At 63.4% G+C, this 16,147-nt stretch overlaps 1 protein-coding gene across 2 annotated transcripts in view; it reads right to left on the bottom strand.

The window, feature by feature from the left end:
- SLC12A7 (solute carrier family 12 member 7) overlaps positions 1-16,147 on the bottom strand; it is a 68,362-nt gene that overhangs the window by 49,573 nt on the left and 2,642 nt on the right. The window contains exon 1 of one of the 2 annotated variants that reach the window (XM_053202515.1): positions 3,613-3,865. The exons of the other annotated variant lie outside the window; for it this stretch is intronic. Coding sequence (XP_053058490.1) covers positions 3,613-3,850 — 238 coding nt within the window. The 5' untranslated portion in view covers positions 3,851-3,865. Of the gene's footprint in view, positions 1-3,612; positions 3,866-16,147 lie in introns of those variants that run through there. 2 annotated transcript variants of the gene reach the window in all.

Below are 16,147 nucleotides of genomic sequence, written 5' to 3'. Positions count from 1 at the left end.
GGGGGCGTGGCTGGGACACCGCCCCGTGCCAACCAGTCCCGCCTGGGCAGGAAGTGGGCGTCAATCCAGAGTCCAGTGAATCAAGGTCACTTAGCCCCAGTTGCCTAGATAAAGTCTTCATTGTCCGCAGCACAAGAAACAGGACCCGAATGACAACACAGCTCTCACGCAGAACCGGGCAGGTGCCTGGAGACCCAACACCATCTCTCGCTGAGAAACAAAGTTAACGTAAACAAGCACCAGACCCACCAGCCAGTCAGCTAGTCTGGGAGGCCGGGACCTTGGGCTGGTCCCGGGCCATCAAGTCTCCTGATATCCTGAGGCACATCTTCTGGACACTGGTTTCTTTCCTCCTCACCCTGTTGATGGAAGGTTCTAGAATTACCCTTCTCAGATGCAGGAAATGTGTCTTGTCCTCCATCACCCAACACAGCACCCAACGGTGCTCAATGAGTATTTGCTAACCAATGAGCTTGGCTACCCAAGATTGGTCCCACCAGTGGTGAGAGCACGTGTGTGTCCACCCAGGGCTCTGCCCTTCCTGAGGTATAGCCATGTCTTCTAGATGTCAGGGCACCTTCCCAAGGAGCCTCCCACAGCCACCACCAGGCCACGGTGCCGCCCCTGCGTCCATCCCTGGGGCACAGGGCACGGGGCACAGGGTGGGTGTGGTAGCCACATGGGCCCCTCACTGCTTCAGGGAAAGCCGTGCCTCGTGGCTCCGAGAGGCAGAGCCCCTGTGCCCGCTTGGACCCGCCCAGGCGGCACCAGGTGGGGCTGCAGGTGTTTGGAACTCAAACACCTCTGTCTGAGCAAACACAGCACGGCGGGACTCCGTGGCCGTGTGCCACACCAGCCGATGGGCGGGGTGGGTACCATCTGAGGGGCAGGGGAGCCGGACCCCCGCGTCCTGGGAGCAGCCCCAGCCTCTGCGTGCAGGAGGGGAGCCAGAGGGACGGCAAGGCGGGGAGGGGGCCACCGAGATGCAGACGCCAAGTGTGAGCCAGCCAGTGGCTGCCGAATGTGTCCGGGGGCGCTTCTGGATGGCCAAGGGCAGGCACAGGAGGGCGTGGGGCAGCGGGCAGCTCGCAGGAAGACAGGAGACAAGCCAGGCCAAGTCTCCAGCTCACCGGTAAAACCACGGTAAAGACAAGGAAGGCGTCCAAGAGCACCCACTCGGCTCCCCCCAGGGCCCCCGAGGCCTGGAGGTCAGACAGGGCAGGGAGGGCGTGTTTCCTGGGGACAGAGCTCCGGTTTGGGAGGGTGACGTGATGGCCGGTGGGTCGGCTGCACTCAGTGTAGATGCTTGGAAATTTTTGTGTTTTGTACGTTTCACCACAATTATTTCAAGTTTATTTTTACTTATTTTGAGAAAGAGAGAGAGAACGAGCAGGGGAGGGGCAGAGAGAGAAGGAGAGAAGGGATCCCAAGCAGGCTCCACATCGTCTGCACAGAGCCCGATGCAGGGCTCGATCCCATGCACTGTGAGATCGTGCCCGGGGCTGAAATAAGAGCCCGACGCTTGACCGACAGAGCCACCCGAGTGCCCCTATTTTGCCACAATTAAAAGCTAAATTCTACAAGTCTGTGTAGTTTCAGCTAAGCAAGTCTGAGAGTGGAGAGGGCTGCCGGGCTGAGCAGTGCCTCCAGCACAGTGAAAGCCAGGGCACATTGGTGACACCCTGCCCCAGGCCACCAAGAGAGTCACCAGGGGACCATGCAGGACCAGCCCGAGACCCCAGAAACTCCCAGGGCTTCCCCCTCTGCCCTCCAGCCCCTCCTGGGGAGCACAGGCCCCCACCAGAGCAGGACACGCCGGCCGCAGGGCCCCCCGGGTCCCACTGGCCTCAACCAGGGGCCTGGCCAGGGCCTCCAAGCCCCACAGGAAGAACCCTGAGAGCACCTGGGAGTCCTGGGGGAAGCAGCAGCCTGGGCCCTGGCGGGTGTGACAGGCCCTGTGACCCTGTGACCCCTCCTTGTGACCAAAGGAGACAGCAGAAGGTTCTGGCTGGGGTGGTGCCCAGAGGCCCCCTGGAGCTCAGCTTCCAGGAGCTGCCAGACAGCCATGCCCAGACCTGGGGATTCGAAAGGGGAAGACGCACTGTGTCGGAGGTGGGAAGTCCCCTGCCACCCTGCTGTCCTCTGGTCCCCCAGGTCCTGGGCGCCAAGCCCTCAGGGCTGGGGTCAGGTGTCCAGGGAGGGGACTGCCCTGCACACACCCCCACTCCCCGCCTAAAGAGGGGAGTGAGCAAACCCACCAAGTCCTTGATATCACCTCCAAGACTTTATTTCTGGATGTGGTTGAGAAAGTACATGGAAAATCACCTAAAAGTGCACATACTTGGTTAACTCGAGTCTTAGCTGCGGCGGTGACTGTCCCCCTGGACCCCACTGAGGCAGCCACTTTGGGCAGCTCCTGAACCCTTCAGAATCTTCAGAGGCCCCAGCCCTTGCTCCGGCCTGAGGCGGGGTCCCTGGGGCAGGTCCCTCGGGAGTGTCCTGGGCAGGGCACGCCTCTCCGAAGGGCCGCTGCAGCCGCAGGGACAGCTTGGACTGACGGGGAGCCCCGCCTGGGGGCTGCAGGGGCCTAGGACACTGGGGTGGGGGAGACGGCCCTGACTCCCCAGTGGGAGCTGGGGGAGGGCAGGAGGATGGGACCGGGTGGGAGTCAGGGCCCTGAGGCTGAGGCCCAGAACTCCTCCTCCAGCCCCTGGCCTCCCGGCAGGATTCAACAGCAGCAAGGGAACAAGCAGGGTCTGGCGTGTGGATGAGGTCTCAGAGGTAAGCCAAGGACAAGGCGGCCTCACCAAAAAACAGGCCTCCAGCAGAGCTCGAGGTGGGAGCAGGTCTGACTGTGACCCCAGGGCACCACGGCCTGAGGCTCCCAAGGTCCTTGTCCGCCCCCTGCTGGCCACCCTGTTACTCGCCTGAGGGGCCTGGACGCTGCCCTCCAGCCCGGCGGGCCCTGTCTGTCCAGAAGCTGCCAGCTTGTGTGGGAGCCCGCACCAGAGAGCCAGGTGCCGGCACCACACACAGAAGGTTCTGGAGACTCAGCAGATACACACAGCCCTGCACGGCCCCCTTGTGGGCGGTCACCACAGGCTGTGAGGGCAGCAGGGGCGGCCAGGCACAGGATCTCCCCTCCCGCTCTGTGTTGGGCACCCTATGTGACCCGGCCCTCCCCAGGCCTCGAAAGCCCGCTCCTGGTGAGCGGTGGGAGCCCGCCCTGGTGCCTCAACCAGCCCCTTGTCGAGGATGTGCCTGGCGGCACAGGGAGATGGGCAGTGTCACCCCCAGGACCCGACCCCCGAGAGGGACACCGGAAGTCCCCCAACCACCTGCGTAGATGGTCTTTCCTCTGCGGTGAGCACCCCGCCCCCCGCACCCCCACTCGTTGGGCTGAGGCTGTTCCAACATCCCCCCCACACCTCAGCTCGTTCGGGGTGCTTCCGCTAAGCGTGGTCCCGGCCTCCTTCCCTCCAGGACCCCGTGGTCAAAGGACCCCAGATGGGGGTCGTGAGAGACACACAGGGTGCCCGGTCAAATTGGAGTTTCAGATACATGCTGACTTTTATTTTGGTGAGGAGTCTTCCTCACGTTGCTCGTGTTTACCTGACACTGAAGCGTCACGGGCACACTGCCCTGCCGGCCGCTGGGCCTGGCCATCCCACGCGCTCGCGGCGTGAGGTGGGCGTGCGGGCCGACAAAGCCGGCCGCGACCCCTCTGCGCTGCGGTGGCTTCAGGGTCCCTGCCAGCCTGCCTCTGCCAGGGCGTGTGCGATTTTCCAGTGCTCCCTGGGGACTCTGCCCCCAGGGAGGGATTAGGCAGGAGCAAGGTAGTCACGTGCATGTTTTCATCATTTCTTACAGCCCACACGATCTCCTGCCAGGGAGGCGGGGGTGCCCCAGCCACGTGCTTCCAGGGTAGGCCCGGGCACCGCACAGGACGGAGGGGGTGCGGCGCCAGCCGCTCAGCGTCCAAGGGCCCGTCCTCAGGACAGAACCCCCTCCCAGCACGAGAAGGCCAGCGACCCGAGGCAGAGAGGCCAGCGGGGCCCAGACGAGGAGAGAACCCTGCACAGCCTTGTCTGCATGTCTTCCGGCCCAGCCGGCGCCGGGGGTGGGCACGAGGAAGCCCCCAGACCTGGAGAGCAGAGCGAGAGAGCAAGCCAGTGTGCTGTCCCCGCTGGGAGCCTCCTGCAAGCCGTGCCCCGCACGGGTGACCCCAGGGCCTTTGCTCTTGCGGAAGGTACTTCCCCAGGACCATCACGAACGGGCCCCGTGGTGCGCGGCCAGCAGCTGTTCACTGGTCACCTCGAGGTCGCTCCATGCCCTGGGGTCCCCACCCCTTCAAGCACATCCTGCCTCCACTTCACGGGCTGTCCTCCCACCTCGTGGAAATCTGAACACAAACAGGCAAACAGAGGGTCAAGCCCAGGGGCGACCCGGAGCCTGCTCCCAATGCAGCCTCAGGGCACAGGACAGGACGACAGGACCCTGCCCACGGCCTTGGCGCCATCGGTCGACGGTCAAGACTTGACCAGTGACCGCTGCGCATGCAACCCAGAACGGGCCACGGAAAGCCAACTCCATCCCCTAACCAACCACACAGGAGGCAGTTTCCTCATCCCTGCCGTCCCTGCATCCGCAGCGCCGCCCCCACCCCTGCCAGCCCCCGCCCTTCCGCTGTGACACTCTGCCAGTCCCCTGCCCGCCTGGGCGTGTCTGCCACATCAGTGATGCGCCCACCCCGTCACCACAGCTCCCTCTGCCGGTGCCCGCCCCATGTCTTCTTCATGTCCAAGGTCCCATCTTGAATTTGCCACTGCCCCAGGGCCTTTGCACTGTCGCCTTTGGGCTGGACATCTGGGCAGCTTAGGGGGGCAACTTTCCGAAAGTGACCTTTGCACTCAAGGCCCTTCCTGCTTGCTCCTTGCTGCAGCGCGTCATCTGAACTCACAAGGCTGAGGGGAGATCCGCCCCAGGCCTGCCCCCCAGCACCTGGCTGGGGACCTGGCCCTCAGCAGCGAGACCACGGAATGGATTCTGCCGGGCCGTCTCCCACTGCCGCCAAATCACACGTCCTTCATGCAGGCTGGGTGACAGTCACCATGTTGGGGAGAGAAAACCTGGGGTGGAGCGCCACTCCCGGGGAAAAGCCCCAGCTTCCTTCTCCCTGTGACGACGGCCCGCGCCTGACCCCGCGCTCTTGTCACGGGCCCTGTCCGGGCTCCTCAGCCCGCCTGCTGCCCGTCCCCGGCCACGCTGTCCTGCCACAGGGGTGCCACGGTCTGCAAAGTGGACCGGGAGCTCCTCGCAGGTGTGCGACGCCTCCCCAGGCGCCCGTGGGTCGTGGGCGGCGGGGACCAAGTCCCTGGCGCAGGGGGTGCGCGGGGCCGCCTGGTTCCAGGGCCCCCGCCCTGAGCTCTCCGCCCCGAGTCCGGGCTCCCCCGCCCCGTCAGCCCGGCAAGAAGGGAAAGGCACGCGGCAGCTCACCTGTGCGCCTGCGCACGGACCCCACAGCTGCCCCCGGCCCCAGACGCAGCGAAAGAGGCACGGAGCGCGTGTGCCCTCCTGCGGGAGCCCGCACACACGCTCTGGACGGTGTCGTGCGCACGAAGGCACGGAAACGCGGGCAGTCCGCGGCACGGCCCTCGGGGCTGCGTCCCGTCTTACTGCCGCACGCTCCGAACCCCGACGTCCCAACCAGGAGCCTCACCCCTGCTGGGTCTTACCGTCACGACTGCACTTCGAGGAAAGCATGTTTCCGAATAGGAGCCAAGCCCCAGTGACCCCGGGGTTAAGACAGCGGGTGGCCCGGAGTGAGCGCGGGCCGGAGGAGGCCGCTCGCTTCCGCTTCCGCTTCCGTAAAAGCTGATTCGCAAACAGGCTCAGCTCCGCGGGCTCGCGCTCGGGGGCACGTCGGCCGGGGCTGCCCTCGTGGATTCCGCGAGGAAGCCCACGTGGGCCGTCCCGTGGGGTCCGTGTGAGCAGGCGGCGGATGCGGCTCTCCCGCGGGGACGGCGGCCGGCCGGCGGCACCACACCGGTGGCTGCAGACACAGCAGCTGACCCAGCGCTTCCCAGGTCGAGTCGGGTCAGGTCCCAGCCTCGCAGGCCCCTCCAGCACCCCTCGGCCCTGCTCCGTCCGTCATCCACTCGCTGTGGGACACAGCTGTCCCCTCCCTGCTGGGGTCCAGCCTCTCCCTACAGGGACGGCGGCTGGACAAGGCCCCCGGGAAGCCCTCCAGCAGGTGGTCCGCGGCACTCGGCCTGGGCGGGGCTGGGGGCTACTCGCCCCTGTAGGTGTGGACGGCGGGGCTGAGCCCCACGCCAGGAGCAGCCGGCATACAGGGCACCAGCCACAACGATGCCACCTGAGCGGGACACGCCGAGCTTGTGCACCTCCTCCTGCGCCCCACCCTCTCCAGAAACGGCTCCCAGGCGAACCCAGCCCACCCCTCTGGCACCCCTGACAGGATGAGCACCCCGCGGCTGCTGGAACCCAGCCACATATGGGGTCTAACACACGGGAGCCTGCTTTCAGGGCTCTGGAGCCACACGTCCCACAGCCAGGGGTCACAGAGCTGTGCTCCCTCTGGAGGCCCTGGGGTGGGGGCTCCCTCTCCCTCAGGGCCTCTCCCTCAGGGCCTGGCCCTCCAACCTCTGCCTCCTCCTCGCGTGGTCTCTCCTGTGCATGCCTGTGTCTTCCTCTGTGTCTCTTGTAAGGACAGTGGTTATGGACTCAGGCCACCAGAGAACCCAGGATGACCTCTTCACCTCCACATCCTTAACTCAATCACGTTGCAGAGACGCTTTTCCCAACCAGGCCCATTCACAGGCACCAGGGGCTAGGACGCAGACGTATCCTTTGGGGGCCATCATTCAGCCCCCCTGCTAGCCTCAAAACCAACACAAGAGAAGGTCCAAACTTGGAGGTTTCTGGTTCCCAGGGAAGGGGCTCCAGGAGGGGCAGACCCCAAAGCTTCTCTGTGGCCTTCGGCACACAGTGGGACCATCTCGGACAGCGGGACAGGCTGGCAGGCCCCCTGGTGGCTGTCTGCTTGCCACTAACTCACCCAAAACGCGTGGCTTTCTGCCACGGTCATAAAACACGTGTCCTCAGGGAGCAGCTTCGGGGCAGGAGACCAACCGTGCCCTGTCCCTATGGACCCCCACCTACCATCCGGCCTTTCAAAGGGGGACAGCTGAGGTCCTGAGCTTGGAAGGGCTGCCAGGGGTGGAGGGGCCCAGGCCAGCAACAGGTGCATCCTGGGACCCCCAACGGCCCCACAAGCCAGGCTTCACCCTCACCCTTGTGGGCCGGGCCCCGGGCAGGAGGAGGGAAGGAGTGCTTTCCCCGGCCTTCGCGGGGGCCTGGCAAGTCCCCCGTGGAGGGGAGCTGGGCTGGTGACAGCACCGTCCCCCGGGACCGTGATGCGTGGGCCCACACACAAAGCAGGGGCCGAGGGCAGCACGGGGTGGGGGTGGACAGGGCGGGAAGGCAGCCTCGTTCTCAGGAGGTCCCCTCCCCGAGCTGTGAGTGGGCAGAGGCAGTGAGGCCTGGCCCACCCAGGAGAGTGGCTCATCTCAGAGAAGTGGTCCCGATGGGTGGGCGCAGAGGAAAGGGGGCTCCACAGCATGGCCTGCTTGACCCCTTGGGCAGCCATTTCTACAACCCTGTCACCCCCCCCCCCCACACACACACACACACCCCAGCAGCAAGCCTGCTTTTCCCCGGGGCAGCGTCATTTTACGTGGTTCTGTGAGCTCCTTCTGCCCCGCTGTCCGAGGGCACACCTCATGCTGGCCCTCCGAACACTTGGGGAGGGGGCGGTGAGGTTTCCAGAGTGCTTTCTCCACGTCCCTAAAGCACAGTTCTGGTGCGTGTGACTCGGGCCACCGGTCCCAGAAGTGATCAGCTGAGAAGACCGGCCTCAGGTGCTAAGTGTGCTGGAACGTGCTAGAATCCACCAGCCCGCCCCTCTGCCTCCCAGAACAGCCTTGAGTCTCAGTGCACCAAAGGCATGGGACAGGCCCAGGGGGGTGTTGGCTGAGGGGCTCGCTCCTCCCTGCATGGGTCAGCACCCCCCAGGAACCACCCTCACAAGACCCCTGAGAAGCACAGTTCTCAGCTGGGAGGACTCCAAGCCCACATCTACACTGGGTTGGGGAGCTCAGGGCGGTCACTCGGCCCAGGTTGGATCCACGGGTAGGAGGGAGCCCTGCAGAGAGCTGTGTGGGTGCGAGCAGGTTCATACTTCCTGCGGGCCACGGTGGGGGCAGCCAGACCCACGGGACCCTACAGCCCCCACCGGGGGGTGGGAGCCACAAGCCTGTGTGAGCTCATACAGGCCGTTCTCCTCAGGAGGAAGCCCCTGATCTTGGCTGCTTTTTCCCTCCCGGTGGCTCAGTGGGGGGTGTCCCTGGAGTCTCTTGGGGGCGACCCTAACCACTGGTCTGCATCCCCAGGACCCTCAGGAACAGCCCCAGGCCTGGTGGCGTCACCTGCTCCCCTCAAGCCCCTCCAGCAGCCCCCGAGGGAAGCCTGACACAGCAACACAGCCGGCCACCCCACTCTGTCTCTAGTCCAGGGGGACGGGGACACTCGGGTCTCCAGGCAACAAGAGGCAGCGAGGAGGAGCCCGGGGCCCTGGGGAGGGCTCAGGTGGCCTGCGGGGGAGGGGCAGGGGAGCCACAGGGAGGCGGCTGCAGGGACAGGCGTGTGCCTCGGTCCAGGTGAGGCAGTCCAGGAGCCCCCGGCCGGGGAGGGCGCAGGGTCCCTGTGCTGGCTGTGGCTCAGTGCCCTCGCGATGGACCACAATGGGGAGACTGCTCAGGGGAGCCACCGGGGGCACCAAGGAGGCTGAGCTGACACAGGCTGCACAGGCTGGCGGTGTAGACAGCACACAGGCTGAGAGTCCGAGGGCCGGGCGTGGGCAGGGCGCTTTCCCCTGAGGCCGGTATCCTCGGCGTGCGGAAGGCTCTGTTAACCTCCTCTTCAAGGACCCTCTCCGAGTGCGGTCACATGCTGGAGGATTTTGTGGGGACACAGTTCAGCCCTAACGCCGCCCCGCCTCCCTGCTCCCCTGCTCCATTGTCTGAATCCTGGAGCAGACACTCTGGAGCTGTGGGTCTGGTCTGTGTCCTGCTGGGCCGGGCCCTCCACGCCGGCCCGGCCCTGCGGTTCCGCGGCCACTCAGCACGTGTGGTTGGTTAAGTTTAAGTTCAAATTAGTTAAAAATTTAAATAATTTAAATCCAGCTCTTAGGTGGGCCCCAGCCACAGTCCACATGTCCACGGCCACCTGTGGCCGGTGGCTGCCATCGGGGAGCCCGCGGCCTGTCGGGTAGCTCGGACCGGAGGATGGGGCACGAGGGCGGGCGGGAAAGAATGACGGGCGAGTGAATGGCTCTCGGGCACCACACGGGGAGAGAGAAACGAGCGGTTTTGTCTCAGGCACCGTTACCGTGGACACCGTCAAAAGACTCCGAGAGCTGGGTCAGAGGCACACAGGAGCCGCCGGCCGCTGTTACCCTGGAGAGACCGCCATTCCCCGCACCACGCGGCCACAGTCACGCCACTCGGCCTCACCCGTCCCGCCCGCCCCTGGGCCCTGCCGGCCACCGAGGATGAGGACAGGCCCCTCACGCGGCCCCCGCGAGCTCCCCGGGCTGGCATGGCCCCAACCGGGGGAGGGAGATCACCGTCTGCCTCCCGCTGTCCCCGCCCTCCTCCCTCCCTCTTCTCTGTTCCCCTCCCTGAGCTCGCTGCCCAGAATACCAACCCCCAGCAGTGGACGCCCGGCCGGGAGGGGCCTCCACACGCCCCCCACCCCCCACCCCCAGCTCTTCTGGTGGCTTCTGCTCGTTGGGTCACGCGTGCAGAGCTCAGAACACACAAAAGCAGGTGGGCAGGAGGACAATAACAGGGACTCCACTCGGCCCGTCCCCGCCTCGGCGTGGTGCTGTGTCCCGTGCGTGTGCTCGGCAAGGCCATGAAGGGGCAGAGGGAGGCCCTGTCCTGTGCCAGACGCGGGGGCGTGCAGTCGGGAGAGAGCCCGTGTGTGACAGCCGTGCTCCAGGGAAAGCACCTCCTGGAAGGCAGAGTCCTCCACAGCCCAGGAAGGGGAGCCTCTGGAGCTCCAGAACATTCCGTGGCATTCTTCTCAAACGAAAACAGGAGAAATGTTGGGTCTCCGTCGATTTTCCCTGGGGTCCTCCCCGACACCCAGTCCCGCTTTTCCGCCTACAGTGCCCTGAACCTGTTCCCTGAGCTCAGGCAGTGCGGCCAGGCTCCATGCACACTGTCCTCACAGAGCGTGTCTGAAAGGACCCGCTGGTCCCACCGAGGGGAGTCGAGGGGAGTGGAGCAACCTGAGGGAGGCACCTGGTCATGCTCTGGGGCACCCCCAGCCACCTGGCCCCACCGAGTGAAACCCCCACGTCCCCCATTCCAATCCGGACTCTAAATAGTCTCCAGCCAGGCCGCCCACCTGCACCGTCCCCCGAATCCAACCACAGAGAGAAGAGGGTGCAGCCCAACCACGGGGCGAGGGCCAGACAGACCGCCCGCGGGCACCCGCAGAACGACGTCCAGGGAGGTCCCTCAAGCACAGCAGCTTGGCGTCCAGTGTGTGTGCGGGTCGGGGGAGGGGGGCGGAAAACAGGACGGACGGGACACAGCGGGTGGCTGCCGTGCTCTTCTGAAGCGACCATCTGCGTGAACAGGAAAAACAGGCCCTCGCCTCCAACCCCCCCCCCCCCCCCGTAGCCCTTCCCTCCTTTCCAGAGCGGCCACGCAGCCACGCAGCCACACAGCCACGCTGTCTCCTCTCTGAGTCCCCGAATCCCAGCAGAGCCTCCGAAGCTCGCGAAGCACGTGTCCAGCCACTCGAAACTGACCCCATGACACCAGCGTCGGCCACAAGCATGACAGAGGAGCGAGCCACCAGCTCTGGGGCATGGCTCGGAGCACGGACCCAGGGCGCCTAACAGGACTGGTAAATAAACGTGTAGCCTTTTGCTGCAGACTCGCCGAGGGCTGGAAGCCTCCTTGTTCAAGCTTTGTGTCCTGGGGGCTTTATAAGGGCTTCCTTCAACACTCAGGGCCAGAGAATGAAGGCACTTTTGCTCCGAAAAAGCATTTCCGTTAAGAGATAAAGTTTGAAAGAGCATATGCACCACGATTCATCCCCGTGTGCGCGCATGTGCGTGTGCACACAATACACAGAGGCGGCCTGGAAGAGGCTTTTTCATAGCGACTATTTCTGAGGCCTTTTTCTTTCCATTACTGTGATGGTTCATTCGATGTCTCAACTTGCCTGGGCCACAATGCCCAGATATTAGGTCACACATTATTCTGGGTGTTTCTGTGAAGATGCTTTTTGGATGAGATTAACACTGAAAGTGGGGAGCTTTGAGTAAAGCGGTCCCCCCGCCTCCAGACATGGGTGGGCCTCGTCTAATCAGTCAAAGGCCTACATAGAACCGAAGCTGACCTCCCCAGGCAGGAAGGACTCCTGCCAGCAGACAGCCTGTGGGCACGACAGCCCTTCCTTGGGTCTCCTGCCTGCTGTCCACCCTGAAGATTTCAGACTCACCAGGGCACAGCTGCATGAATAATCCAACTCGTCAAAATAAATCCCCGTCTTTCTCTCTATACACACATCCTGTTGGTTCCACTTCTCTGTGGGCCCCAACTACGGAAGTTTCCACATTTCCCCAGGTGCCTATAGTGAGCATCACGGCTCCACCACAGTTTTTAGGGAACTTTTCAGAGCACTTGATGCCCTGAAGCGCCCACTCAGCCCACTGGGGGTGGCACCAGGCCTGGGGCTGCTGCAGGAAGGAGGGCTCGGGCTCCCTGTGCCCAGCGAGGACTGGGGGCCGCGTCTGCCCGGCTCCTGATGGCATCATGTGGGAGTCTCCACCAGGAGGCAAAGCTCTGCCGCCCGCCCTGCAGGCAGGAGAGACCTCACACGTGCACACACACCCACACACACGTGCACACACCCCTGCACACATGCCCGCATACACTCGGGCACGCACGCCTGCATGCATGCACACCTGCACACACGCGCACCGCACACAGGTATGCACACACACCCTTACGCCCTGCCTGTGGCTGAAACACAGCACGACAACCCAGGGGCCATCTGGGGGTCTGCCTGCCTCCTATGTGTGTGGGGGGGTGGGTCTCAGGCTCCTCCAGGGGCAGGAAGCTGGGTCCCTGATCCCCAGCAAGGCCAACTCTGAGGCAAAAACCAGTAAGTGCTGCATCTGGAAGGGAAAAGTGTGGCAGCAGCCGCTGTCCCCATTTCTAAGGACAGGCCACCCAAGCTGAGCCAAAGGCAGACCACCCGGTGCCCTGCACCCACCCTTCCTTCAGAGGAGAACTAGAGAACTCCTGCTTCGGGGCATTCAGGATAGCAGGGCGAGGGGCTGTGGGCCTCGTGGCCAAGAGTGCTGTCCCCCATGTGTCCGGGGTGGGGGTGGGGGGCTTCCCCACTGGGTGGTCCGGGCCCAGGGCTCCTTCTTGGTCCCTGGAGGAGTGGGCTGGGGGCAGGGCAGTATGGGAGTTGGTGGGGGGGGGGGGTCGTCCCGGGCCCACAGCTCCTCCCCACAGGGCAGCAAGCCAAACTCTCCTGGGTGCTGCTTGAAACAGGAAGGTCCCTGTACAAAAATATCTCCTGCCAAAGTCCTGAGGTCACACCTTGCAGAGAGTAATTTAGATGAGAATGGGCTCACCCCTGGGAGAGCTGGCTGGCGAGAATTGATTTAATCAAAGCTGCCTCTCAGGCCTCCTCCCCCTCTCCTCGGAAATCCGGAGCCCCTGTCTCTGCAAGGGGCGGGTGGGGGAGGGGATGAATTTGGTTTCCTCTCACCCTCCTCTCCGGTTTGCTTTTCTCATAGGTGCTTTTTTTTTTTGCTGCGGTAAAATATATATAACATGAAGCTAAAAACTTGCAGCCATGGTCTTTACGGTTCAGCTGCTGGGCAGCCATCTCCACGGCGGCCCCTCTTCCTGAACTCTGTCCCCGTGAAACACTCTCTCTCCAGCCCCTCCTGGGGCCTGGCGCCCCCGCCGTCCGGCCCTCCTGGGACTCCTCCCGGGACCTCCCATGTGGACACTCATGTGTCTCAGCTCCCAGGGCACCGTCCCCCACGTCCATCCCTGTGGTAGCAGGTGCCAGGATGTCCCTCCTTCTCAAGGCTGCAAATAGTCCTGTGCGTGGAGGGACCGTGTCTTCCTCACCCATTGTTCCCTCGACAAGACATCTGGGTTGTTTCCACGTTTTTGTCTGCCGTGAACCTGGGCGTACGAACCTGTCCAAGTCTCTGCTTTCAGACGCTCCGGGTGCGTGGCCAGGAGCGGGGTCCCTGCGCCACACGGTCACCCTGTGTTTAGTGTTTTGAGGAATCGCCACACTGTACAGCAGGTGCTCGGTCTCGGTCCCCACCGGCGGCGCCCAGCGTTCTGATTTCTCACGGCCTCGCCAACACCTGCTTCTTTCTCTTTTGTATCATAGCCATTCAAATGGGCGCGAGGCGGCACCTTTTGGTGATTTTGATTTTGATGTCCTTAACGGTCGGTGATGTTGGGCGTTCTTTCCATGTGCTTACCGGACATTCTTATAAAGTCCGTTCAAGGTTTCTCCTCATTGTTTAAACTGCTCTTTGCTGTTGTCAGTTGTGAGAGTTCTTCATATATTCTGGATATTAATCCCTCATCAGATACACCGTCTGCAAACATTGCCTCCCATTCTATGGGTGCTTTGGATAGTGTTCTTTGACGCATGTTTGCATGTTTTAACCCTGTGCTTGTAGCTGCCTCTTGCCTTTTGCCACCCCCCCTACATATTTGTATAGTAGCCAACATCCCTGGACACACTTGTGGAACCCCCAGCCCGAGCCCACGTTTGCACGGCGGAGCCCTTGCTCACAGGGACAGGCCTGGGTGGGAGGGGAGGCGAGGGCAGAGCAGCTGGGCGCCCGGGGAAGGCCCTGTGCACAGGGCAGTCCTGGGCAGAATGGGGGCTCCCGCCGGGGTCCTGGGCCTGCCTGCACAGCTCCCTAGTGGGTTAACTGAATACAGACTTCAGTGTGCATAGTGGCTAACTGAATACAGACTTATCATGTAATTTTTTTTTTTAAAGTTTATTTATTTATTTTGAGAGACAGACAGAGAGAGTGAGCAGGGGAGGGGCAGAGAGAGATGGAGAGAGAGAGTCCCAAGCAGGCTCCGTGCTGTCTGCACAGAGCCTGACATGGGGCTCGACATGGGGCTCAACTTCACAAACCATAAGATCATGACCAGAGCTGAAACCAAGAGCCAGACGCCTAACCGACTGAGCCCCTCCCAGGCGCCCCATCATGTAATTCTTGATGTTTAAAGAGAATTGGTGTCTCCAAATCCACGACACCACCCCACGGAGAAGCCAAACTGGGCATAAGTAGCAAAGGAGGGAAGTGACGACACGCCCTGAGAAACCACCAAGGTGAGAATTCTCTGGCCAGTGACAAAGCCTAGCGTGCTCTGGGCAGCGCTGCTCCCTGAGAGCTGGAGGCGGCTCCCGGGTCTACGCGACGGCCGCGCGCCATGAAATATTTAAGTAAAGAGAAAATAGAGTGTGCCCAGCGGGTGGCGGGTTCTCTGACACCAGAGCTAGGCAGCCCGCGCCCTGGGCTCCGGCTCAGCCTGCCTTCCCCGGCAGCTGAGGGCATCGCCAGGCCTCCTTCCCGACGAGAAAGTTCAGCCAGGGAAATGGGACTTTCCCCTGAAACGTCCCTGGAGCAGAAACCCATGACCCAGTTGTGAAGTTGCACCAAGTGTAGACGCACCGTCTGGGGTTGGGGGCGGGGGGTGGAGGTGTGCTCTCCTGGGGTCCAGGAAGAGGGCCCAGCCCAGAGGGTGGACTGGGGAGCCTGTTCCCTGGGGACAGCGGTGTCTGGGACCAGCACCTGGCAGAGGCTGGGCCAGCAGCGCACCCGAGCACACTCCCGGCCTCGTCCCGCGGCTCCACCCAGAGCCCTTGCAAGGCTGGGCGGTCAGACCCTCACCTCCTCCTGAGCAAGAAAGAGCCAAAACACACAGACGCAGACACAGACACACGCACACAACACACACACGCAGATGCACAAACGCACACGACACCCTGCAGCTGTCCTTCCGAGGCTCTGCAGGACTCTAACGCCCAACATCAGCTTCAGAGAAACAGAGAGGTCAGCTTTGCCGCGGGGGGAAACGGGCCTCTGCTGGCTCCGAGGGCAAACGCTAGGGCGAGGGTCCGCTCGACTCGGGGAAGCCCCCCCCCCCCCCAGGAGCACTGGCTCAGGGCAGCCCACAGAGGTGAATGGTGGGGCGGGATGACCTCTCCAGAGACTCTCAGCGTCAGGCCTTAGTCTGATGGCCCCAGACCTGCAAACCGGTCCAGACTGGAGACAGGGAGGTGGCTGATGGGAGTCTGGCCCCTGGGGAGCCAGGCTGAGCTCCGAGGAGTGTGGCCCTAGGTTGGAGGGGCAGGCCTGTGGCTGTGCCTCCCCGAGGCCAACTTTGCTGGCCAACACTCTCTCCCTGTCTCCCTGCCCTTCCGGCTGTGGGCGGTGTCCCATGGCCTCGGGGTCTCCATTCTGGATGTGGGGCCACTGTGCGATCCCAGAAAGGAACTGCGCCAGGAGCTGGCACCACAGCTTTCCAGGGAACAGGGGCACAGCCCTAATTCAGCCACCTCACCTTCTGGTACTGCGGCCCTGTCACTGCCCAGTTACACTCTCCCGCCTGGTGTGCCTGGAACAGCGGTGCGGCCGGGCCGGGAAGGGCGGGCCGGCAAGCCTCTCACCCCAGCTCCCGCCCCAACACAAAGCCCCGCCGCCCGCAGAAGGCTAAGGAGACTCGGCGAGCCGGGGTGTACCGGTGTACCGGGGAAAGGCTGGCTGAGCCCGGGGCACAGGGACGGGGCGCCAGGACTGGGATTTTGTCCTGTCCCGTGGCAGAGAGAAGGGACACCCCGCCGACACGCCCGTTCTGCACAAGTGCACCAGGGCAAACTCACTGGAGGGGAGCCAGTGTAAGGGCAAAGTCGGAGGCTCAGCCTGGCGGGTTCCTGCTCCGGCTCCAGGGGGCACGACGGTTACTGACGCAGTTGG

Source organism: Acinonyx jubatus, chromosome A1 (assembly GCF_027475565.1).
Source record: "Acinonyx jubatus isolate Ajub_Pintada_27869175 chromosome A1, VMU_Ajub_asm_v1.0, whole genome shotgun sequence".
In the NCBI taxonomy this organism is placed as follows: Eukaryota; Metazoa; Chordata; class Mammalia; order Carnivora; family Felidae; genus Acinonyx; species Acinonyx jubatus.
Note: the sequence above shows the minus strand (reverse complement) of the source record. Positions and strands in the feature narration are given on the sequence as shown.